The 26791-nt window shown below is 40.2% G+C and overlaps 1 protein-coding gene across 3 annotated transcripts in view; it reads right to left on the bottom strand.

The window, feature by feature from the left end:
* Positions 1 to 25778, bottom strand: part of chrm3a (cholinergic receptor, muscarinic 3a) — a 74020-nt gene extending 48242 nt beyond the window's left edge. Inside the window, exons 1-5 of one of the 3 annotated variants that reach the window (XM_069538880.1) lie at positions 25491 to 25777; positions 4674 to 4765; positions 4335 to 4382; positions 4163 to 4213; positions 1000 to 1084 (exon numbers count right to left, since the gene is read on the bottom strand). Coding sequence is in view for 1 of the 3 variants with exons in the window: in XM_069538879.1 (XP_069394980.1) it covers positions 25491 to 25495 (5 nt within the window). In the remaining 2 variants the exon portion in view is untranslated. Of the gene's footprint in view, positions 1 to 999; positions 1085 to 4162; positions 4214 to 4334; positions 4383 to 4673; positions 4766 to 25490 lie in introns of all 3 variants that reach the window. The other 2 variants (XM_069538879.1, XM_020092034.2) reach the window with 2 other exon arrangements.
* Between the last annotated feature and the right edge of the window lie 1013 nt (positions 25779 to 26791).

Raw genomic sequence — 26791 nt, forward strand, 5'->3', positions numbered from 1 at the left:
TCAATCTAGGAATCATTTCTCCTCTAATGGGGAAGTCGTGTGACATTTACAAGCAAGGACGATTCCCTTCGCAGGGCCACATAAAGGCTTCATGAATACTAAAGTAAAAGTACACAAATTTAAATAAAATACTGTAACCCTCGCTGTATTCTAACATCTTAAAAAAGGCATACTAACAAATGAAGTACTTCATCCTAATAATGATGCTCTCATGTGGCCTATCTGCCTCACATTTTCCCCAACCCTGGAGGGGCGCTTAAGTGAGCCATAAAGAGGACTGAATGAGACAATTAACATTTTCAAGATTCCACTTTAAATCTGCACCAAGTCTCGATATGAGTCTCAATTTGCATTAAATATCCCATGAACGAGGACGATTTTCCCACAATAATACGAAACGGTCATTATCCTGACAGACTGTAAATGTACAATAGCTCATTATCAATCTGAAAGAGAAATGTGTCATTAGTACATGTGAAGGCCATGACTTTAAAGTAATAGATAATTTATATAAGCTCTAGTTCTCCATTTCAAAGTGAGTTATTATGTGGTAGGGTATCTTGAAGGGTTATTTTTCAAAATGCAGCTATGTGGAATATAAAAAGAAAAGCTAAAAAGGTTCAACAAATGGTTAGCTTATTTATTTTCACCCATCAGGAAGACACATTTCTATGATTCCCGACAACGCTAATAAAATCTGCTGTATTTGTGGGTTGGACACAGTGGTGGACTGCAACAAAATTACATTCACTTTATTACTGTACTTTATGTCATGTATCTACAAAGTGCACCTGCAGCAGCAAAACTCACAAGCGACGCCACTGCCAAAACGCAGTCATAATGAAGTGCCAGATCACATTCGGGAATGGCCTTCACTCAGCAAGTACTTTTATGTCAAATAAAAGTATATTCAAAGGCAACAACGTTCTTTATTTTACTTGAGAATGTAGTAAATAGCATGTGAAGGTGGCTCGATGGCCAAATAGTTAGGGTGCATACCACATGGGTGTCTCCGGTTCCATTTGCTGCATGTCTTCACTCCTGTGCCCAAAGTAATAATCAAGTGATTGGTGTCAAGAAGCACCTGGCGGTGTAATAAAAAGATTCAGACATGAGTTTACAGCCTCCTCAGGACAACATGGGGAACTGACAACTGCAACTGTGTGACTCACAGTAACCACAGTGGCGTCAACTACAACATGATAGGTTGGATTTTGCAAATCCTAAATATTTTTCTTCCTATAAAGTCCCTTGTCTCATCGAGCTATGACCAGTGTAAATGTACAAAGGTCTACGCATTTATTAGCCACAATTACATTCATAACATCTTTCACTGACTATTTATTCTTCCCTGTGCAAAAAAACTACACAGACACTAAAAAACTGCCCATGATAAATGTGTTGTGGGATTTGTGTTATACAAGTCATGGACCCTGCGTCGGGTTGAAGCGAGAGCTGCGAGCTCTGATGTTTGAGGCGTGATAAAAAAGGGGTGAAAACTCATTGAATATTGAGGCAAAAGAGGGAGTGTGTTTACTGAGTCTTCTTCTGATATGAAATATCAAACACCCTTGCAGCAAACTCTTCATCCCTCTGTGGTAAATGCTTAAAGTGACTCAGTATCTAATCACCTGCATGTAAGGGCTTTGAAAGAGCCTCTGTTGCCTCAGTAAGTGTCTGACAATTTTTTTTTTTGATGAAGTGATTGTGTGGAGGAGTGTATATTGTCTCCAGCTGTAACTCTGAATGCAAGAATGCGAAGGAGGGAGGCAGTTTGTGTGTGAGTGTATGTGATTGAGAGAGACAAAGAAGACACATACATACAGGGAGACAGATGGAAAAGAGTGTGTTTCTTATGTTTGAACCACATTTGAGATTCAGCCAAGGTCATCCTCTTACTTCTGACATACATGGAGCCAGACTGAGCCTCTCACTCGGACGCTCTCCATCTGCTACCACTGATAAGCCCGGCTATACTTCATGTGCAGCTGATAGTCACTGTGGCTCTGTATTGTGTGGATATATAGTGTGATTAAACCACATAAGGATTTTCTTGGATTCGCAATAAAAAAGAACATTAGTCTCACATGTACAATACAGGCCTAAAAATAATCTAAAGAAGGGCTATGATACTTTGATACTTCTGAAGGGTATTTCTATCGATTTTTGATATTTTCTAATGTGTACTTCAACAATGTACAGCATCAAAAAAAACATAGGTACTGAAAAGGACACAAAGCACACTGAAGTCACACCTCCTGCTCAGTAATTTCCCTGAGAGGATCGTTCCAGCCACAAAGGTTGACAATGATATTCTGTCAGTTGGTTCCTGCATGTCAGCCAAGAAACTCAATTTCAGGGAGGATTAAAGAGGATTGAAACTGCTTTATTCAAATGTGACCTGAACTGGACGAAGTGGACTGAGGTTAATAGGTGTGTGTCATCAAGTACCCTGTGAGCCACAGCTTCCATTTTCTATGAGAGAAAATAGAAACATCTTTATAGCTCATCAGTGTGAACATGTTCCAGTTTGTACTTTTCTATATGGCAGCTGTTTAGATGAACCCTGAGCAGGGTTTGGGTCAGGTCAGCAGCTTCAGCAGAAAAATAAGGGAGATAATAAATACTGTATAAAACTGTTTGCCCAATGCCCTCATAGTTCATACTGGAGTATATTTATAGGATTAATAATTATCAGTGTGTTCAATTTGGTGCAGCTTGATTGAGATTAAGAGGACTGTTGTCCCTTGGCGGTGGTATGTTCTCGACCAATGCCCTCATAGTTCATACTGGAACCCCTTGTACTACTGTCAATGGGAAATTCTATAGTTGCTAAAACACTTTCCATCAGCATTGGTGGTTCAGTGGAAGAATTCTCAGATGTGCAATGGCTTTACCCATGTACCCCTTAGAATTAACAAGGTAGAGTGTTTTTTTTAAAGAAGTAGAATTCTCGCCTGCCACGTGGGGGCCAGCCTTGGATAGTTGTAATTCACTGACAGCCAATCAGATTGAGACGTTTTTTGTCCGCTTTCCCTGTCAGTGGTACTTACCTGTTATATTACTTTCAAATGACAGTCAGGTTACACTCAACATCATTTCACTCTGAAATATCTACACATCAGGAAGTATAGTATAGAATGTTTGTACTATATAGTATGCAATAATACCCTGAGAGCATATTTTAAATCACAACAGTCACACTGTTGCATTCAAGGGTGTATTAAAACCCTATTCGGCTTTTTCTTCATATAGAAAATAAACAAATGAAGATGAAATCAAGTGAAACAAGGTTTTTACTTAAAAGCATGATACAATTTACAAACAGAATATGCTCCTTTTAACAATGAATATGTAATCAATCTATCTATTTAATAATTCCAGAAATCTGTGTGTCTGTTTACATGTGGAACATGTGTTCAGAACTTCTCAACCTTTTCCTGGCTTGAGTATATAGTAGAACCCAGGCCACAGTCCCAGAGACTGAAGCTCAGGTCAAGGTCCAACTTTTTATATCCTGATCTGATGTCTGAGCCGGAGGGGGCACAACAGCTTAGCTGAGGGAATAAGGAGGAAAAAGGCAACACCATAACTGGTGACATGTAGTCGTTTAGACATGTAAATTGTATAATAAATGAAAACATTTTGGGCGAAGGGTGACATCTTCAGAGAAGTTTGAAATCATCTTACTGTGTGGTGGCTCAGGCGTACGAGAAGCTGGTCTGAGTGTGATAACATGTAATCTCTTTATTGTAGACTGTATCATAAAGGACACATTTAGGGCACAGTAATACTTAAATGCACAATATGTAACTTCTTCTGCCAGGGATCTAAACAATGAAAACAGAGGAAATAGTTAGATGACATTATGAAGCAGCGTGGTGTTTTTGGTGGAGGTAGTGTTCTTGTCTTTGTTGTAAAAAAACAACTTCCTTCCTCACATATCAAACCCAAACGTTATAGTTACTTGAATGAAATTTTGGATTTCTCTAACTTCTCTGGGTTGGAGATTTGTTGGAAACATTTCAGATAATGCAGATATACAAGTGGGTATCAGTGGGGAAACTACACATTACTCTTTTTATTCTTCTCATTGACTGTAAAATAAAGGACACCTATGGGGCCCAATAATACTTAAGATTAGCCTCATGAAACATCTTACTGTGGTTGTTCAGGTGTATGAGGGGCAGAGCAGGTCTCAGGATGTAGATTCCTGAAAAGATCAATGGTTCAATTACAACCGGTATACTATTTACTCCCTCTATTTACTTTGTATTCCATTTACATGCAGAAAAACACATATGGGCCACAGTGTAGAAATTGTTAAATACAACCTTTGACAGTCCTCCCACTTTGCTGGGGACAGTGGAGGGGGCTGAGGCCTAAAGACAACAATAGACTTTATTTGTACACATTCACAATGATAGATATAATATTTTTTTAGTCTATGCCAAGAAATATATCCTGTATATCATCAAAAATCATGTATGAATCAAAATGCAGAATTAAAAATGACAATTTGCTCGTATAATAACATGCCAGTAATATAAGATGCAAATAACAGTAACAGAAAAGCACAGAGATTGATGTCATCTGATATAAAAAACAAAGAGAGACTGTGACACACAAATCTGCCCATCATTTATCTGGTCTTTGGTCAAACAGTGTCTTACCTTTGTTGAATAAAACACCTCACATGTGTAAAGTAGTTGTAGATCGACATCTGCTGTAGTTTGTTGTTCTTCAGTCACAGACAGAGATGAAGCTGAAACAGCGTCAAAATGTTCAGTGGCCAGGAGGGGCATTACGTCCATAGTGGTTTAGCACTACCATAGAGAATGAATGGGAAAGTGTTTAGGGCTGTTTAGCTAAACAATCCACGGCTGCTGGCTAATGCAATGGCTTTTCCCTTTACTCATGATAAGCATATTTGGTGTTCTGTTTAGATAGTGTGTGTATTTGCAAACGTGTGATAATAATGAAACACTGCTCCAACATGGTGATACTGTCCATTAGCCATAATGGAGGTGAGCACCTAGAACAGAAAACTGGTGCTTGGATAAATAAACCAAAGGAACTTTAGAGCAAATTCATTAAACGTCCACAATGCTAAAATAAAGTCCAGATAAAATCAACTAAAATAATGTCCTTTGAAAACCCCAGAAAACATTTAATTTGATTTATTTCATTAATTGTTATTTTTATGTGTATTCTTATGTAATTTTTCTAGGAAACAAGATAGCAGGGATAAACAGACAATGTGCTTTCTCGCCCGCTCACATGCTAAGAGACATGTCTCTGGAGATTTCAGCACAGAGACAATATCTCTACTGTCACAGCTAATTTCAGGACACATTCAAGATTCCTTCAATCTTTGTTTTCAGACATAGCAGCGCTGAAGGCAGAACATGTCACTGTGACCTCACAATAAAACTGCATCGGTGCCAGGCAGTTGCCAAGCCCCTCAAAGCGATGATCCATATATAAACATGAAGGTCATCCCATCTAAGACATTCAAAAAAAGTACTCAGACTGACAGCTCTTTTAATTTATACTAGACAACTAAAATAAAGTTATTAATGATGTCAGAAGCTGCTCATCAAGATTGCAGGGCTGATACCCTATCTTGCCATGACCAAGAGAGTAAAAAACAATGCCTCTGCCCATTTATTCAGATCCACCCCTCCACAAGATTTAATGTAAATCATGCTAATTAGCAAACAAACAAATACTGATGAAAACATTGCATTAGTGATAAGGCAAATGAAAGCGCAGCAATACCACTGTAGACTTTGTGACCACTTGCAGTGCTATAGAGCAAAAACTTTAAGACTGAGTCAATGTTTTTCTTTTACAATGCACGAAATGAGGATGCACATGCTCAACACAAGCTTTAGCAGCTAGTGCACTCATAGATTGGCAAAGCAAAAAACAAGGAACAACAAGGAAAGAAGAATGGATGTAAACGATGCTGCAATTAAATCAATCAAAAACCCATCATCACAAATGGAAGAGTGAAGGATACACATGAGGCCTCAGGAATATAAGAGTTGGTGATTGAAATGTAAATTAGAAGACTTTGAAATCTGTCCGTCCTTTTCCACCAAGGTCTTTTAGCAGAGATACTCATGATGGCTATGGCATTGACAACAATGACCCTGTGGTGCAAGTAATACCAACATTGACATAATAGCCTATTGTGAACACAGTAAACAGCTCTTGAAAAGTCTGGTATCTGCTGGGTTAACATTTGAATGGCCTCCTGAAAGGCCCCTCAGATAAAAAACCTTTTGTCATTTTAGCAAATGACTCACAGTCATATTAATGAGCTGTCTGCATCGAATTGGACAAACACAGGTGTAGCCACACACACTTTCCAGTGTGTGTCTAGCTGACATCACTCAGTCAAGGTCATTGGTTGATGATCTTTGGTGTAGATCCAGATATGAAAGCTTCAAATATATCACTAAACACAGTGTAGTGGTCAAGAATCATAGTCGAAATATCCCCACTTCACTTCTAAAATACAGATTATATTATATACATGATAAGTCATCATTTTTAGGTCACTTTCCTCATTCTGTTCATTGCGGCAGCTCCTCTTTTCAGCCTCTGTCTGAACCCCCCCCCATATAGTTGGATCACTTGCTCTCTCAAGAGGCACAAGATCTGTATAATATATTAAATTCTCTCATAAGAAACAGGGAATTACATAAAGAAAGCTGTATGAGAAATAACAAGAGTTCAAATCTTGGTGAGTTGATTTCCAGAATGTGCCACTTCACTGAATTCCCTCAAATATCAATTAAGTATATGCTTCCTCACATCCACCGCCATTAGCATCCCATTGATCCTGGTGAAGTCACATAATGACAGGTCTAAGCCATGCCATGTCAAATTACCTTCAGATGTATTCATGTGAAGTGGTTTAAATAAATAAGTTGTTCACAAGGTGCAAAAGTGCCTGCGTCATCAGGGAATGAGACTTGGATGGTTGGAGAGCAGTTATCTGCCCTGGGTGTGAATTAAAAATCAGAGCTCGGTCTCCACATCATTAACCCTTCAGAGCTGCACTGACCTTAGATGTTCACTTGATTTCGTCATGTTGTGGTGACTATGGGAGTGGAATGGGGTGAGCGTGCGGGGGCGCCCCTTTGATGTTGTAATGCAAAATTTCTTTTATCTCTTGTGCAGCGTTTGAGACTGGGCCAGCTGTCCAAAAACTCAATTAGAGCCACTCCGAATGTAAACCGACAGCATAAGAGGAGGCGTGAGGCACGGAGGTGTGAGCAGCAGAGGGGAAAAAATAAATAAATGTAACTCCACCAGGACAAAGGAGCCACAAACCGAGCAACACAAATACAAAGAACAGATTTTTAAGATGGAATCTGCTTTTTTAAACTGAAATCAACAGCAGTGTGTCTGTCCTCTGTGTCTTGTGGCAACATCACCAAAAAAACAACCAAATTCTTATTCATCTCTGAATGTCTGATATCCAGCTGGCGTACAAATAAGCTTTTTATCGAAGTTCATGTTAGTGGTTAATGTTCTGTTTGATGAATAATTGAAGACAGCATGCTTGACAAATGTTTGTCACAGGGTGGAATTCTTCAGTCCATTTAGTCAGCCATCATCCGGGGTGTCATCACGACATGTACCACGAGTAGCATAAAATAATATGGAAAACCAGAAGCTAAAAGCTCTTAGCATGTTCAAAAAGCTGTGTGGGAAGTGTCCCCATGAAGTGTACTGTGCCCTCGAAACAAGGTGAAAAGAGAAGGGAGAAAAAGCGAAAGTGAAAAAGTACGTGATTGGACGGGATGACAGGAAGAAGAGGTGGAATATGTCCCTGCATCTTTGTGCATCTGTGTGGTGTGTATATGAACAGAACTGGCAGACCCCTCCGTCTGCATTCTTTCATGACTGTGAAAAGATGCACTGCAGCTCGGGCGAGGAGGGAGGAAAGACGAGAGGGGAGGAGGTGGGGAGGAAAAGAAGCAGAGGCATGGCTTTTTACATTAGGCCTTTCATCTCTCTCCTGCCATCGGTCATCAGAAATGGGAGAACACCGGCTCCCCGACACCTAGCTCCGTTCCAATTCCATTTAGCTCAGGACTGGTTGAGGCACGAAAGAATGAGAAAATAAAGTTTTTTTGTATGATGTCCCAAAAGGAGCAAAAGGAATTATTCATGCAGGAAGGAATTTAACTGCACGGTCCCACCGCCAGGACCAACAGAAATAATATTTTCAAATAAAGACGAAAGCTAAGACGAGAAATCAGACGAAAGCTATTTCTAAACTAGACCACTAATAGTCATGAAGTACTTCCTGTGGACTGCAAAAAAAGAAGAGGAAACTTATCATGAAATCTCATTTCCTCGGTTTTCGTATGTCTCATACAAACAAACGATACAGATGAAGACGGTCTTTTCTCACATATTAATGACACTCAGTGAGTGTTTTTCTTAATATATTGCGGCCATGATTCAACTTGCATAATGCTGAGAAGTGTTTGTTGCTTCAAGGAGAAGCTCAGAGAGAATCATCCTTTTGCCAGTGTTGTGAAAACTTCTCTTTAGAAATCACAGGGACATCATCTTTGAGGCCATTTGTTTTCCTTCTCACAAGTTATTTGTGGAGTTTGACCTTATAATCCTGCACAAACAGTAAGTCATAAACAGAGAGGATCTTCCCTCTGAGAACTTATTGAAAGAAGAGGCAATAATGGAAGAGGCGTCTGAGCTGTGTCTGTGCAGCATGTTTAAAGAGAAAGTAGAATATTAGAGATGATAATCATGCAGGAAGAAATAAAACATGGATGAAAAAAGCGACACAATGAAAAAAAGTGTTGAGTTGAGTTGTACAAGACACCTCCCACTAATCCTGGAAACGAAAAGACATTCGCTACAGATTTGTATGCTAACTCACACCAGCGATAACCGACAGGTATTCTTCACCCGTCTCCAGAAAGCAGCAGTGAGCCGGAGTTATGACAGCTGAAGGGTTATTACCAATTAGACTGTGTGTCTCTATGCCTGTGTGACTGAGGGGAGGGCGGCAGAACAGCTGAGTCTCTGCCACAGGAGGTGACAAACAGAAAGACGAGCAGCAGTGGTCTTATCGGGAAAGAAAAAAACCTCCTCAGGACTAAAGAATAGAAAAACAGAAAGAGGATGAGAAGGAGAGTGAGATTTGGAAACTGAGCCTCAGAGCTTCAGAGACTAAAACCACAGTCTAACAATGACAAGCTACCTGCTGACCAGTGTTAACTCTACACTCAGTGGTGGTTACACGTAAATTTGTCAACAGTAAACTGAAAGGACACTTTAGGGTATTTTTGGTGCTTTCACAGTTTAACAAAGAGCTTGATGACATGTACTGAAGTCTGGACATTTTCCTGGATGTTTGTAGAGCGATGTATGTGATAAGGCAAATGTTTGAGTCAGTTGCTCGAAACGTTTTGTGGAACCTTTCCCGCCAGCGCCCTGGGAACATATCTGGAAAAACAAAATTCAAGAGCTTTTGGGGGCCAACACCAAAACTGTTAAACATGCTGCAGGGAGAGATTGGTCGGAAAGGTTACGTAACATCCTTCCTCCCGCATGAAGGTGCCCCCTTCACCTGTGCTTCGGTTCATGATTTATTTTATTCTGCGGCTGCCTCGCTGTGCAGAGGGACAACAACAACGTTATCTGTGGGGTACAATTTATTATCCAGTGAAGAGATAATGATGCTGAGGTACATGCCTCCACAATAACAACACTCTGATTTTTAACAAGGCATTAATGAGAAATTTTGAGACTAATTAAAACACACTTTGCATCATCAGAGAGAGACACTCACTTAAACTCCTTCAGTTGACCAAAGTGTTTCTCTAACAGTGGTTTCTAACCTGCCTGCGCCTCCTGTCAGATGAACTCATGTCGCTCTTCATCGACAACAACCCTCCTCCTCTAAATGTGTTTTGGATGTTATGTAACATAATTACAATTACTTACTATTTCCATTACCTTCAATTGTTTATTTTAACCATTGAACTAACAAGCTTTTCCATTTCTTTTAGCTGACCATTTCATACATTTAAACATTACTTTTACATATTTAAGCTAAGATAAGATAATCTTTTATTTGCCCCCCAGCAGGACAAAGTAGAGTAATAATAAGTAGCAATACTTATAAATTTGGGAGATATATAAAGTATTAAATGGAATAAAAATGAATATATACAATTGTTAACAGATTTCATGTAAATGTTTTGAAATACTACTGAGTAACCCCATCATCTCTCTACGTAGCCCCACGGGTAAAAGTTTCCATGGTTGGGAACCACTATGTCATGAAATATAGCTTCTTAAATGATTGAGAGGGTATTTTGTTTGAAGGAAGAATAATCATCACCTACAGCAATGCTCTGTGTGACTGTAGTACAAAAACTCATCTGTTGTTCAAAGCTTGAAAAATACCTGCAGCACAAATGAACAGGAGGTCGGGAAATATTCAGAATCAATAAAATTATAAAAATGCAAAACAGCCAAAACAACATGCATCACAGAGCGCAGCACAACTGGCTTATTAGAAAACAGCCACCCGATCAACATGTAAACGGGTCCATAGTTTACTGGATGGGTGAGACGAATATAGAAAGGTTCATGCTTCTTCAGCTTCTTTGTTCCGTCTCTGCTCGGCTGGATCAAGAGTTAATTCTGCTCAGAGTGACTGTGGGCTGCAAGTGACAGCAGTGAATTAATGATTCATTATGCCCAGTGTAAGCAAACACTGAGCAGGGGAGGGAGGAAAATGGATTTATACACATCCAACGCCAACCATGACATCGTCTCAGCTATTAAAAAATATCCAGATACCCACATAGACAGATTTAAAAAGCAGCAGCTCTTGTTTGTTAAACCACAGCATATTATTTCCTTTTTTTTTTTTACTTTCCAACTTTTCAAATGTGTTTTTCAACACCAAAACTTCAATGTAATTATTCATTATAAATGTTTTTTGCTTACCCCGTCTAGGGCTGCCTTGTCAGTTAATTACCCCCTCTTCTTTTTATTCAGGCCAGTCGCTAGCCTCGCCATATGTTTTGTGGTATGAGGCAAATTAAAGTTGGGAATCTATCGAGTCTGCAGGGTGCTTGATGCTGGAGAGGACGTCATTAAAGTTTGATCCTACATGTTAAAAATATTTCTACAGTTTGGGATTATTAATGCTGAGAAAACTGCACAAACCCAGTGCATGTCGAACACGCATATTCCATTAAGAGACACACTGCTGGTTTGCACTGATGATGTGCTCTGGGATAGTTTGTGCCAAACACATCTGAAAGTTTCCTCAGGCTAAGACCTCATGGCATCGCTATAATACTTAAGTTTTTCAAGGTTCACACATGTCTACAACCATCTTAATCTCCTGTATTCACAGAAGACCTCCAGGCCATAAATTCAGCCGAGCATCACAGATTAGACTCTTGCTTCTCTAGTTCTATTTTAGGAAGTGTTGTTTAAGTTCACAAATGTTATATCACCTTTCCTTTAAGTCAATCAAGGGTGATATAAAATGCTGCAAGCTTGTAAAATTATAATTATTGACGGACTCTCTGGCCTATGAACGTGTATTAATGAATCAAAAAGCTTAAATAACACCTCAACAGATGCTACAATCTTTCAGACTCAACACATGTGAGATCTGAAACGGATGGTCTTGTTCAGACAGGACATATGAGCAGGTTAATTTGGAGGATCTGATGTCCAGTGGCTTTATGGTTTTACATCTGCATATGTCATTCTGATGGATGAGGGGGGGAGCAAAGATCGAATGACCTCAGTGATCAGACAAGCCTCGTGTGAGGTTGGGTCCCGTCCTGTCACTTCCACTGACTGATGGTTGCAATGAAAGCAAACATGACCCTGCTATCACAACGATAAGGCTACGATGGGGGCGCTAATCAATGCGAAGTGCGTATATAATTTTGTAGCATACCTACATCACAACCCGGCTCAAAAGAGTGTGACAAGGAGGGAGATGACAAATGTACACGGTTATATTTACAGATAGCTTTTTAAACAAAACAAGATAGGAACCGCAACACAACGTGTGTCCACAAACAAAGGGATGCTGCCGTCGGGAGTCAGGGAGAGACGACCTCGTCCCTCAGAGAGCACAAGAGAAAGATACAAATGAGGCATTAAAGGGCAGAGCACACCAGGCCCAGGTGTGCACTGATTGTAGCCGACGTCACCTAAAGAGAAAGAGTAAACGCTATGAGTCTGTTTAGAGTCAGCAGCACTCACACTGACTAAATTAATATTGGTGCATGTTATGCTGCGAGTAGCACAGATAAAAATGGAAGTGTTTCCAGGCACGACACAGTGATGCACCCATTTGGGTTGCACTCTCCGTAGACCTCTTCCACATTCAGTTCTCACAATTCAATTTCAGTTTACCAAGACACACATGTGGTCAGTGAGGAGGAGAAAACGAGCAGATTCTGCAGACTCCACATTCACATTTTTGAAAGTGTGCATGAATTTAGAAAAGGAAATCCACATGAGATGTAGCAAAAAATCCTCAATGACCAAAAGTATGTGTCAGGGAACTGAAAATCCATTTTCAGACATGAACCCTGGAGAATGTCTGCACACTAGAGTCTGGAGTTTCTCAGGAGTTTGCGACTCTTAGACGTGTTCACAACAGAAAATTCTCCAGAGAGTTCTAGCAAGGCATAAAAATTCCACTCTTGAATCTCATTGGCTTTTAAAGTTGAAATCTTCGTCGGTGTCCTCTCTGTATATGACTCCTCTTTTTTATTCTAAAATATTTGTATTCTTGTAGTTTTTTCAGTTTTGCTTAGTTTTGTGTTAATAATGTCTTCAACAACCTCACCTGTTTACAGTGAATCCTCACAGTAATTTCCTGCTGCATTCTAATATGTGATCACCCGAGTTTCTACTGGGGGGCTGGCAGGAGAAACTCTGGAAGATGTCCACAGAAACTGACTCGGACATTGGCGTTGTCACATTTAGCCCCTGCAGATAATTTCAGATCATCCAGAATTCAGAGCATGTTTGAAAGCAGCTAAATCGAAGAAGAAGAATTTGAATCATGAGAACTGAATGAGGAAGTATTTATCTTTAAATGTAGGCTCTAGTATCATATCTTTGTTCATAATTTAACCCTTCGTCAGCTCAGAGCCACATTAAGCGGGGAGATAAATATATTTTGGTTTTGGAACCTGGTGCCGCCGAAGAATGAATAAAGTAAAAATGCGTGAAGCTGAAGAATCTCGACTGTCTGGAAACTCCAGGTCTCATCAGTATTCTTGGCCTGTTAATGTTAGCGTTCAGCGACGGAGCATTTCATACAACAGGCCAGAGGCTCTAACTCTCAACTCCACCAAGACGCTTGCATATGTTACCAAGAAATCTGGCAGTAACATGATCAACCTTCTTTACACTTGCACAGGACAGTGCTTGGAAACTAACAATGGAATTAAGGATCCCTAACACTGGATCTAGAACAGTGTAAATAACCTCTACCACATCCTGATTATGATATATGGAGAGCAAAGTGCTGCACTCAAACTTCTGCCAAAGCTGAGACACAATAAAAGGGGTCATTACCAAACCAGGGAAATGACTCAGACTCTGTTTTACTTGCACTGCAAAGAACCGTTGATCATTGTTTGGTCATTATATCACCTCAGATCCTGATATCTAACGCACCAATAATAAACAGAGTGGCAGCGAAGGAGTCACAGGGTTATTCCACTCCCCTGGTGGTTCTCAGTAGTTGGGGATTAAGCAGGATGTGACTGATGTGATGACAAGAGCTTTAAGAAAATGAGGCAGATGACTATAAACTCTAACTGCCCCTCTATGTCTGAGCTGAAAAAGAGATTCAATTAGATTAATTTAAAGAGCTTACTGAGACTAATCTGGATAAAAAAAAAAAAATAGATTAAATAAGCATGAACGGAAGTCACAAAGAGGTGGCACAGCCTGAGAGAAAACTTCAGGAACTTGCTCAGGGTCAGCGACAACACGGAGCCTTTTAAGTGAATATCCCAAAGGAGCCGTGGTAGTTTATCCTCAAAGCCTTCTAAAATAACACCTCCAATAATTACAGGATTTATCCCATTCTCTACATTCCATGTTGGACATTTCAGTTATTTATAACCAGCATGTAAAGATTAATAATGCAATTATAGCATCTGTTAAAATCAAATTGTAGATGGGTACATTATAAGCAGTTCCAGTATTCTTTTCAACCACCACTAGGGGGAACCAACATTTGTAATTTTTAGCCGTGCTCAGGGCGTGGTGACATCGGTTAGTGGCACTACGATGATTTGCAATCATGAAGGTGAACATTGCAAATCATTTGTTTCAGACCAACTGATTTTACCATGAGTCTGCTGTACTTTGTGTTTGTAGTGCTAAAGAGAAAGTGCTAGCATTTAGCTTAAGGCACCATAGCCTAAGAGCCACACGCATTGCTGTAGACACTTAAATTAACTTTTAATATGTACCTGCATATTTGAATACATGCATGTGTCGTTATTTGTTTGCAGATGAATCACTAAAATCATTCCAGCAGCTGTTGACTGTAGCTGCAGTGTTGAATCTTTCATCAGACTCAATCTATAATACAATATATTCCATTGCAATAATCTAAATGAAAATTGAATCTGAATCAAATGTAAAACCACTGAGAAGATTCGTGTCGCAGACACAAATTCATTATAAAATAGCAATTAAATCTGCAGTGTGCCCCCAAATTAGTATGACCACAATATCAGCTTTTTGAAGCAGCAAAATTCCCAAATTATAACTAAAACGGCGCCTGGCTCTGTGCCTCTGCCAGCTCTGCTGCTGCTCGAGAATAACAGACCATCGTGTCCTTTGTCTTCCTTGTTTGCCACTTTCATTTGAAGAGATTTAACTGAGCTCTATGCCAGGATCCAGCGCTTTCTAAATCAAACTGATTCAACCATTGTTTTTTCATGTTTACACAGCGTATTTCTCCGACTAAATATTGATAAATAATAAGCTCCTGCGACTACAGTGTTGCCTGTGTATGCAATAAATATGTCCACCTTGGGTTATGATTACATTTCAAAGAAAAACAGAGGGTACCAAGCCAATAAACAGTTTCATTTTTTTTCTACCAACATAACTCTGTAAAAAAAAATTTGTATGGAGACATGCCAGGAAATTCCAGCCATCCTAGCATGCCTCTGGCCCTGCTCTTCATCCCACAGACACCAGTAAAGTGAAGTACTCTGGCTGGTCTCTTTTCTCTAAAACCTCAGTCTGTTGATTATGTTCTTCATGGATTTTAAATTAAACCAAAGGCAACAAAAATAATTTCAACTTTTCTTTCACAAAGCTGTTCGATAAGACTTGTGCCCATTGTTGGCCATTGCCAGAGGGCTTAAACAGCTGATAAGGACAAACACAAAACAGATGACCGGTCCTAAAACCTACTCCAGTGATTCATGTCATTGCACTTTTCTCTCAAAGCTTTCATGCCATGCCAAGTTACAGACATTCCTGTGATGAGCTCCAGATTATTATCACTTTGCTAAGTGGAAGTAATCCCTGGGGAGGTGTTAAAGGTTTTATACTGCTCCATCCAAAAAAGGTGGTGGAGTGAAAATACCAGCAAGGGGAAGGTGGCATTTGCTGATCGTAACAGTGAGTGTTGCTACTAGAGACCAAATGCAAATTGTTATCTTGCATTAGTTTAATTGGTTGTGGGAGACCCTGATGTGAAAGTCATTTCTGTCATTAATCTTTTGGGGCATGGTGATCACACTGCATCCTGCAGGCTTTGTGTCGTTAAGTGGTGAGGCAGATTTTTATTTTAGTTTATTTTGATCATGGATGTGAGATTTTCTTCATAGACAAAAAAAAAAAATGTTAAGGATCACAGTAAATTATTATTTTATCATCAAACTGAAGTAGATTTAATCTGAACACTAAAATCAAAATAAGCGAAGCAGAATTCTTCTTTTCTACTCATCAATAATTGGACCACACAAAACAAATTCAAAGCACACATCAAATAATTGTTTCTGAAAGACAGTTTCAGTCATTTTAATTCTGGAATTTTCACATGTATTTATTATAAAATGGTGAATTCTATCATTTTGTAAACTTACTGTGATAAATATTGTTAATGTATAAAATCGAAAAATCTAATTAAAAAGGCTCCAAACCTTAAAATTGTAGATGTTGTAGGTGTAAATTGTAGAAGTTGTTGTCTACTTCTACCTCAAACGACCATGGTAGCATTGTACATCTGCATCCCACTTGTTTAATTTTGTCACAGCTTTCAAACCGTCCATTAAGAACTCACCACTGTGCAGTTAAAGAGTGACAATAAAGTACTGAACCAAGCACATCTTTAGATGAACAGTGAGGGGTCAGCAAATAGCAGTAAAAGGATTTCTGTTCCCTTTTGTTGCTTCAGACTTGTGTAAATGTCAGGATTTGATTCACTGGCCTGGGGACTGCAGGTGTTGTTGGCTCGGATTAATTTTCCTCTCCAGAGTTTAGCCAGAGGGCTCAATCTACATCTCGCCTGAGCCTGGTACAAGTTCTACAACTACCTGACACTTTCTTTCTGAAACGTCAATCAAACAGAGGAAGCAGGAAAACTCAAAGACAGGTGCTGGTTTGAACTCTTTAAAAGGATGGAGGAAATTGTCACTCACCTGCTTCAGGGGAAAGAAAAAAGAAAATTAAATTTCAAGCGGTGTTGTTCGTTCTTTACTTTAAACGTCTCACTCCTAACTTTGACGTTTGGTTTGAACTTTGACAAGTGAGCTGAGGCAAGTATAAAGCTGCACAGGAGCCAACCTTCAAGCATCACTTAGAGTCCAGCAATAACAAACCAACTCTGGTTAACTGGATCAATCAGGTGATCTAATTTAATGGAAACCAGATGTGTAAACCACTAACTAGTAATTTAAAAGAAAAGTCAATATTCGATCCCCAAAGCGTTACTGCACAACAACTCTAAGGACAGATGTTCCCCCAAAGGGTTTGGGCTCTGGGTTCTGCACCTCGAGACATATAGTCATCAATTAAATTCTTCACCAACTACATCACCAACAGCTTGATAATCAATTTATTGGTTCAACATTCTTTGATTTCAGCTTTTTAAATGTGAATATTTTCTGGTTTCTTTGCTCATCTAACGACAGTAAAGTGACTATCTTTGGTTTGTGGACAAAACAAGACATTGAGACAGCCATCTCGGGGTTTGGGCAACACAGATCAACATTTGTATAACATTTTTTGAAATTTTATGGACCAAATAACTTATCAATTAATAAATAATATAATCAACCGATTAATCAATAATGAAAATTATTGTTATTGCAGCTAGAATTTAAGCACATGGCAACATGAAGCTCTGGCTTGTTGTGGAGTCTCTGCCTTTACTCGTTGAGCAAGTGCAGTGCAGCTCAGATTGACATCAGGTGATTGACTCGTCAAGTCGAGGATATTTTTTTCACCTTGAAAACACGTTTGGTTGCTTGAGCTGTCAGTTTTTTGGGGGATTGTTCTCCTGCTGATTGATGAAATGTCATTCAATTAATTTTGATGCACTAAATGCTCCCACAGACAGATCTTGTAAACCTCTGCATTGCTTCTGTCAACAGCGAAAATGTTGAGAAAAGCCTGTGCCACTCGCAGCCCTGTACATATGAGCCAAAACATAACCACCACGATTGACAGATGTGGTGGAAACTCAGAGTCGTGACCTGTTTCTATTTTCTCTCCTCAAAATAGTTGCCAATTTACCGTAGGTGTGAGACAGTACAGCAGAACTGATCCTGGCTTTACCTCCAACTCATCCACACACCACAGAGCCGGGAAAGTCTGTGCGTGTTTTTGTATGGGGTCAGATCAGGGTCTCTGTGTGTCTGTTTGTAAATTAGAAGTCACCGAACAGAGAGAGGATGCAGGAGAAACCAAAATGTGGACAATTTGTGCATTTTAGGATCAGCATTTACAATTTTAAGTCATGAAAGGCAAAACACTTCAGCATGGAGGGAAAGGCATACATGTCCCACATGTTTCTTCCTTTAACGTTTCATCTACATTTTTTACAGTTTGTTTCTGGGATAGCCAAATAAATCCCACTGCTGATTTCATTGCTTGTTTCAGGGGACGGAGCTCGGTGAAATTAGGTGAGATTCTTGATTCAGTTGCATGTTTTCATACCGGAAAATAAATATACATGGTATAAAAATTACTCCTGTTATCCTCAAGACCTATGAGCCAGGTTGTAAATCCCTGCTTTGTAAATTGAACCCAACTGTTGATTTTTGGCAAATCTAAATCAATCAATCAACTCAGAGACTAGTGTGACTTATTTTCAACATTAGCTTGTGTTGAAACAACAGCTGCTGAAGAGATATTCAGAACCCAAGCGTCAAATTACTTTTGATCCTTGCAGTTTGTTTGCTCTCCATCTCTCACAAAGTTATTTCAATACTGACCTACACCAATTCGAATAAAGCTAAGACCTTCATGCAGCATCCATTATTTAATTTCAAATTGAATTTGCTGAAGCAAAGAGCCTGAAGAACAAAAATGTGTTGTTGTCGTAGTATCTACCAACCATCTACAAATATCTTAAAAGGCAAGAAAACCCCTCACTGACACTATCATGCCACAGTAGCAGAGGAAAGTTGTATCACATCCGACAATGACTTGAACACAGGTTCAGGGTTTTAAATCGCAGTACACACTTTGCACTAAGCCTGTGGGTATGCTGCTGTTTTGCACAGCATCTCTGCCAAAATCTTATCAAAAACACAGTTGGTTGTGATTCAGCATAGACATTAGGACTAACAGGTTGGCACAGCGGCCAATCCGCAGCTCCAAATCCTCTTGAAAAGGCACTCGCTCACCTTTTTTGCAAGTGCATCCCTATGAGCTTGGCATTGTGCAGAAAACAGTGTCCTTCATCCACATCCAAAGCAATAATCTCCTCAGTAGGCATAATGGCCAGCCCTTCCAGTCTCTCTTGTACCATATGCTGCTCCACAAGTAGTTTTTGATTAGTTCCGTTTTGAAAATGATCACTTGTGCTGTTTTAATAGTGTGACAGGTGTTAAATAAAAGCGTGAAACCAAAATGGCCAATACTTCACTCTGTATTACAGAGTCCCATAAGGCCAAAACATGGTAGAGCAGCAGAAACATAAAGATGATCAACAAAAATTAAGAGACTGAAGTGATTTAAATTGTCCAAAAGCATTTCCAAGAGACAAATCTGTGCAATGAGACAAATCTATGCAATCTATACAACCTGGCTGTACTGTCGGGGGATGGAGCCGCAGTATCGAGGTCTCACCAATGCAAGCGTTTAACCAAATCATAAATCAGTCTCAGCTGTCAATCATAATGTTTCACCTCATTTTTACAGCCTCAAATAACACCTCTGCCAATCATACGTTTTAAAAACATTGGACTATCTGTTATGGGTCTCCTTCGTCCTGGTGACGTGATCTTCTATCTGGTGGAGGACAACAATTCAAACAACATCCTAGGCAACAAAGATGGCAGACAGCACAAAGGAACAATCATGTGTTTATCAACTTCTTCACCTCACTTCAATCTCAGGACACAAACCACAAAAAATGTGTTAGTCAAGATATGAATTAAAGCTGACTGCTTGATAATCACATTGACTCACTTGGGATGTGCTTGATGAGCTGCGTGACAAAACAAGTCAGGCAGAAACAAACAACAACCAGAGGAAACAACAGAAAAAGGTGCAGCAAACGTCGCCTGAGCACATAAAGCGATATGTAATCAGACTGTATACTTACTGGAGCTTGTACCCGAGAGTTAAGGACGCATTTGATTGAACTAACAACAGATGTTTATCTACACCAACATCTGTCACTGGAAATGATCATCATGAATTATCAATCATCCGTCATCTTAATATGTAAATTCTTGGTATTTTTCTGCCTGACAGGTTCAGTCTCTCCCCTCATCTTTATGTATTATATTGTGCTTTAACCTCAGCTTGCCTTTATTCAGATGCCACAGTAGGTGGTGTCCTCTGGATTCCTTCAGTTTGAAAAATTCAATCAAACATCCCGCTGACAGACATCATTGTCACTCTGCCATCAAAAACCACAACTGCAAATTGCACAATCTGCAGTGATGGCTAAATGTTGAGACATAGCCTCCCGGTGCGAACAAGATAATACATTGAATGGGAGAAAGTATTTCAATTAATTGTGAGCACTTATCTGGTTGAACATAAATGGCTTCTTGCATAATAAACAACCAATGCTGCATCATCAGGCCAATGTGGTTTTTGGAGAGAAAACAAGAATATGAAGAAGAAGAAGAAGCATTGTGGCATGTTTTTTTTAAATAATTTAAATGACTGTATATAATATTATATTTTCTTTTGTTTTTCCTCTCTAGAAGCTGAAGTATTCCACAGCTGTTCCTCTCTTTCTTCTCTTTCCACTTTCAGTTTCCCTTCATCCACAGAAGCTGTTCACCCCTATTTACAGACGTCCAGTCACTGCTCTATAAACATGACCTTGTACAAGTCATTTTCAGGATTATTAGCTGCGGAGTATTAAAACTGAAGCCAATATGTGTCAACAGAGGGTAATTGCTGTCTTATTAACATTTGAAAACTGCAGCCCTACAGTCCCTACATTCAAATTAAAGAGGAGGGCACACCAGAAGTTTTTTATTTTTTTAACTAAACATTCATCTCACATAACTGCAAAATGTTTATGAAGAGCACATTCTTGTTGGAGATTTGTCAGTCTTACATAAACATCCATGTTCCAGACCATGGATCATTTTTGAAGTCGATCAATATGCCGCATTGAGAGAGAGACATGTCAGAGTTTAATCTACAAAGAAATCTTTAATGCAATCAATAACGTGTGAAGCTACATTAACTGAGAATAATAAACAAGCCATCAATGACAGCAATATTAATTGGAACAAAGAATAATATAGTTGTGTAATGAGAGTTTCTGGCTGGTCCAGACTAAGTCAAACATCCATCTTCAGCTTAATTCCTCCCTTAACACCAGCCCTCAGTTTCAGGGAATTGAGCTGGAGCTGGTGCACATTCACCGCCTGCTGGAAGTTTGCAGCTGAATATTTCACCAGAGCTCCATCATCCACTACTGTGCTCTTCCCTTTCTCTTCTATTTGCCCTCTATGTATGCTGTACAGGTCTCTTTTTATACCTGGAATCAATCCCCCTGGACCGCCATTGAAAAGGATGGAGGACAACCAGTTATTGATTTATTTGCTAAGAACAGATAGAGAGTAGACATAAAAGAGACACCATATATTAGACATGAATCTGAATTCCCTCAAGTGAGGTTTACTTTGTCAAGAGAGCAGGAGTAAAGATTGTGAGATGGTTTAGTAGAGAGAGAGAGAGAGAGAGAGAAGCAGTTACTCATGACAGAGGGAGTCTGACAGACAGTGAGTGAAAAAGAAAGGGCAACTAAAAATTCACACAGAAGACGGAAAAAAGAGAAAAAGATGAAAAAATAACCCAAACATCACTGGTGCACTGGAGAGCTCTTGGGGTTGCTGTAGATAAACTGCATGGAAATGTAGTTTGTTTACAGCCACCCAGACTTAATCTACCTCAAAGACCTACATGACCCTACTTAATATTGCTGACCTTCGCTCGGGCCGCTATAAATATCCCTTCTGTTCCTGGCCATTAACTGACCTCTGAACTGTGACTCCCTTGCATTATATAAATTTGTGTGTGAAGCTCGCTGTGTGCTAACATACACAATATCCTATGGTAAACAGGGAGGCGAGCTGTTAACAGCCCTAGAGTGAGCATCTTATTGCCACCAATAAGGGGGCAGCTCCAGCTTGCCTTATAAACAACTGGTAAAGGTCACTGAGCGATGATTGTCAGTTTTAACACATCTGTTATGTTCGCTATAAAACCCTCCATTACATCCGCAGTGCACCAAGTAATGATGGAACAAAAAAAAAGTCAATAACACGTTATTTGTATTAGGTGCCTGCATAACTATGATTAAACCCCCTCTTCTGTATTGAATCGTAATTATTGGCCACATTTATATTTCTGCTTAAAAAGTCGAAGATGTCAAGCTGCTTATTAGGCCACTGAAGTGTCTGTGTCTTCCCAGCACTATGTCTCTGAAGCTAAGCAGGTGTGATGAAACATGGCACATCAGCGACTGCCCAGAGAGTCTAGACAAAGATAAAGAAGCAAAACACTCACCTCATAAGGCTTTACTGAAATTACGCCCACAGGCAGCATGTCTACTTACTGGAACAAAGCAAAGGTGAGGTGCAGGAGCTCAGGGCTGCACAAACCCCAGCTGTTTACAAACAAGTCAACTGAGCAGACACTGATCGACTGCCTCCTGTCTGACGCTGAAATCACCTTTCTCATCAGTCGTGAACCAGCGACGGAGATGTTTCAAGGCAAACTACGGGAAATTTGTGTTATTGTTTTAATAATCGAGCCGAGACAGAGAAGTTTCTGCCCATGTGCCGTCTAAAGATAGACACCGTGCCTCGCTCCGCTGTGGTCTGCATGGCTGTGAAAGTGGATTAAACAGGCTTTAACATCAAGATGAGCTCTAATGAAACCCAATGGGGGAGTTAGCCCGTCTGTTTGGCCAGCTGACTCCTGTAAAATTCCCATCACTGTCTCCTGTTGCCTGCTCTAAAAGTAGCCTGGTGGTGCCACTCAGTGTCTGCCCGACCCCGAGGGTTAAATTGTTTGATGCTTTTGTCTGTAACAGCAGCTATTCCACCTAATCATTCACATTTATTTTCTTATTATGAGGTTTTTTTATCCTCACTTTGGGAAATACAGTTAATTTGTTTTCTTAGAGCAAGTTTAAAGCCACAGATGTAGCCAATTAGCTTAGCACAAAGACCATGGGGACAGCTAGCCTGGCTCCGACCTCAGGCCAAAATCTCCACATAAATGCACCTTCAAGGCTCATTCATTAATTTGTGTCCTGTTTTGATTATTCCTTTCGAAAACCTAAGAGGATAATCAAAGTTATAGATTTACATGTGGTTTTATAGAAGTTTAAGTTTTTTGAAGCTACACTTTGTTTTCTTTCAAGAACCCCACAAATAAAAATCCAGTTTTCAACTTTGTTAACCTGTCTTGTTTTTTAAATGATGCAAGAAACACCGTGAGTGAAACAGGTAGTCAAAATCATAGCGGAGCATTTGTTACCTTGGAACTGAAGATACAGACAGCCAGGGTTTCATATGTCACAGATTTAAAGAATGAATCCCATCAACTTGTACGGAGGCGTTTTACAAGCTAAGTTAGCTCGGTAGCTAAGTAACAACTGGCAATTGGGACTGAGGATTAGTTAGCATTAGCTGCATATCAACTGTATAATAAGCTGAAGGCTAACAACATCAATAACCACCATGTTTCATAAGTTGTAGAGAGTGATATATAAAATACCCCCCATTCCATTTTTTTTTCAATCAAGCATATTTAGGGTACTGACGTCGATGAGTGTGTGAACTTTGGTGCAGCCTGATTGAATTGAAGGGGAATGTGCTCGTGAAAGAGCCATTATAGTTCCCTAAAGAATTCTTGCCTCCCATGCGTGTGTTCCCGGCCAATGCAATGGCTTTACCCAATTTCCCCTTGGAATTAAGAGGGTATATGATTTTTTTAAATTGTCCCCTGTTGGTGCTACCTTCATGATGATAGTAACACATTAATGAAGACGGTGGCAATACAGACATGGAAAGTGTTTAGGTTGCTGGACAGAGCCAGACCAGCTGTTTTCCCCGGTTCTCTTCTGGCTGTATCTTCATATTTACCACACAGACATGAGAGTGGTATCGATCTTTGTCTCACACTCTCATCAAAAGAATGATGAGCGTCTCTCCCTATGAGGTTAACAACAGTAGGCTATTTCTTTAATTAATGAACTGAACTTGACTCTAAATTCCAGTAAACTAAAGCACAGTAGTATTATCCCCCCTCAGCAGTGAATTACGAATTGGTTAGCTTACACTTCTCAGCAGCGTGCATCATTATTTCAGCAGCATCAGTACATATTCACAAGCTTGGGACTGATACAATATAAATGCATCAGCATCTGCCAACGCAGCACCCACATCCAACAGGTACATAAGCAAAGACATTTTCAGCCTATACTTGGAGCCATCTACCACTGTCACCGGTGGCAGCACCATCAATGTACCGTCCTCCACCCCCAGTCCATTTGGGAGAGTCATAACGAAGATCAATACGGTGGTAGCACAGTGCAAGACAAATCCATCTATCAGGAGAGGAAAGCCTGAAAAAAAAAATTTCTCAGACAATACATCAAGCAAAGGGAGCCCCGATGCTGTCCACCTCTCACTCTCATCCTCTTCTGGTCTGAATGTCCTCCACTGCGTTTCTCCCCACAGCAGGCAGTGGAAAGTCACAATCATCTAAACACATTCCCGCTCCACCTTTAAGAGACTAGCAATAGACCATGACACCGAACTGGACTACAACGTTCCCTAACAATGGCTGTGTTGATATATTGATATGAAAACATGCTGGTCCTGTTGATACATGCAACATATTAAAATGTTAAACTATCACGATTTGCAGCCACTTTGTGATTCATGTACTGCTGCTGCGTTGTCAAACTCACACTCTGCTGCTGCTGCTGCGATGAATAACTGCAGCCTCGGAGTAAAAGGAAAATATTTGCACCATGGCACAGATGCCATTCGCTCTGCTCTTACTCATTATCCAGAACAATGTCAAAGTACACCCAGGTCACACAGAGGGAACATTCCTTTACATTTCCATCTATGGACATCATAAATAAACACTCACCCCAATTCATGAAAACCTTCTACTTGCCATGTAGAGACACATTAATATCCTCTGTCCACAATAATGAATTAAGCAAATACTTACACATTAAGCAAGAATACACTTTAAGGAACAACCCATTAGGTGGCAATGCTTATTCTTCTTTTTTATTTAACCATCACTTTGAGGAAGAGGAGATACGAAAACAAATATCTTTACCTTTTGTTAATGAACTTTACAAAGAGCATATTCGCTTGAGAAGCCGCACGGTCCTTCAGGGGGAGATGCAGAGCGCATGAGGGCTGGGCAGGGATGCTGAGCCGCGCAGCGAGAGGGAACACGGGCACCACTTGTTTGCCAAAACTTCCATTTAGACAAAAATCACATCAAATAGGAGCTTTCCTCCACAACCCTGTGTATATGATGCGTTTTGGATGCATGCAAAAAGCAACCACTGTATTCTGTGTCGTGCGTAACTTCAAAACGCAGCGTTGTGCAGCGCAAACGTGTCACAATTACGCAGCTGTAAAATCGTTCCTGGGAGCGGGAGAGCGAAATTTTACGTTGACCAAATATTTCTAAAACTTTCCGTGTCCAGTGTTATTTGCACATACCTCATAGCACTCGCAGATGCGCTGGTTAAAATCAGCGCCAGGAGAATCTGGCAATCCAGTCAAAGTTGTCTTCGCTCCATGTCTGGCACAGCGGCTGTGTACGGCAGTCCAGCCCGGTCACGTCTGACTGCCTAACGGAACACGGTTAACGAGGCTCGCCACCTTCCACCGTCACCGAGCCGAAGATTAGACGGCGATGTGGCGCGCACGGAAGGATCTCCAAGGAGAGTCTGTGCGTCAGGATTGGTCGGAGCGACCGTGACGCACCGGCAGGTGGCACACCCGGCGAATAAAAACGTCCAAATTCATTCATAGATGATACCTCTGGTACACAATAGGGACTCAAAAGCGCGCGCACACACACACACACACACACTCACACACACACACACACACGCAGAGCCATAACCAGTGAACCTAAACACACTCCACATCTAAACCTTCACTTGACTGAATTTAGAAAGGACGTCATTTTTCCTTGTTTTTTTCTAAATTCTGGAAGTTAATAAAAAAAAAAACCCTGCTTCTATTTTTCTTTCAGCAAATCATTTATTATGAAGAAGCCAAAATAAGTCTCATTAATATGTTTTTAAATGATTTACATCCACTAATGGGGCAGAGGAGCTCTCTTAAGTTGCAAATAAAGAAGGAGACAGAGAGCAACATAAAAAAAATAAGAAGAGCAGCAGCAAAGGTGCAGTCAGGGTTCAGGGATAGCTGCAGACAATTACACATGAATAAAAAATTTAAAGGTGTTTAATCAAAACCCAAGAATTTTCACTCCAATTATTTATGTCACAGAATGTGACAAAAAGGAAATGAGGCAAGTGGAAAGAGTGTGTTGTGACATTTGTCCGAGTGTAATTCAGGGAGCCAAAGCAAATGTTTTAATATTTTTTCATACAAACAAATAAGGAGTGAGAGGTAATCCTTGGAGGAATGTGTAAGCCAATTACAGCTGGCTGCAGGGGCTGGAGGAATGGAGCCTCAGAGCCTCCTGCTCAGACTCACTGCAGTCCCTTGGACCACATCCCCCCCCCCCCCACTCCCAGTGCACGGGCAATAATTCTATGAAAATATAGAATGTTAGAGACATGAACGGCACATTGTTCTTGCTTCCTCCAACATTTTCCGATCCTCTAATCCTAAAGCCGTGTAGGCTGCTTGAAACTTTCCCATAAGTGGCTTGTTTGCATCCAGTGAATGGGGAACCAGTTGTCTCCACTGGTGTGTATACATAAGTGTGTGTGTGTGTGTGTGTGTGTGTAGGCTTATGTAATATAGCGTCTGGTGTAGGAAGA

Source organism: Paralichthys olivaceus, chromosome 14 (assembly GCF_024713975.1).
Source record: "Paralichthys olivaceus isolate ysfri-2021 chromosome 14, ASM2471397v2, whole genome shotgun sequence".
NCBI lineage: Eukaryota > Metazoa > Chordata > Actinopteri > Pleuronectiformes > Paralichthyidae > Paralichthys > Paralichthys olivaceus.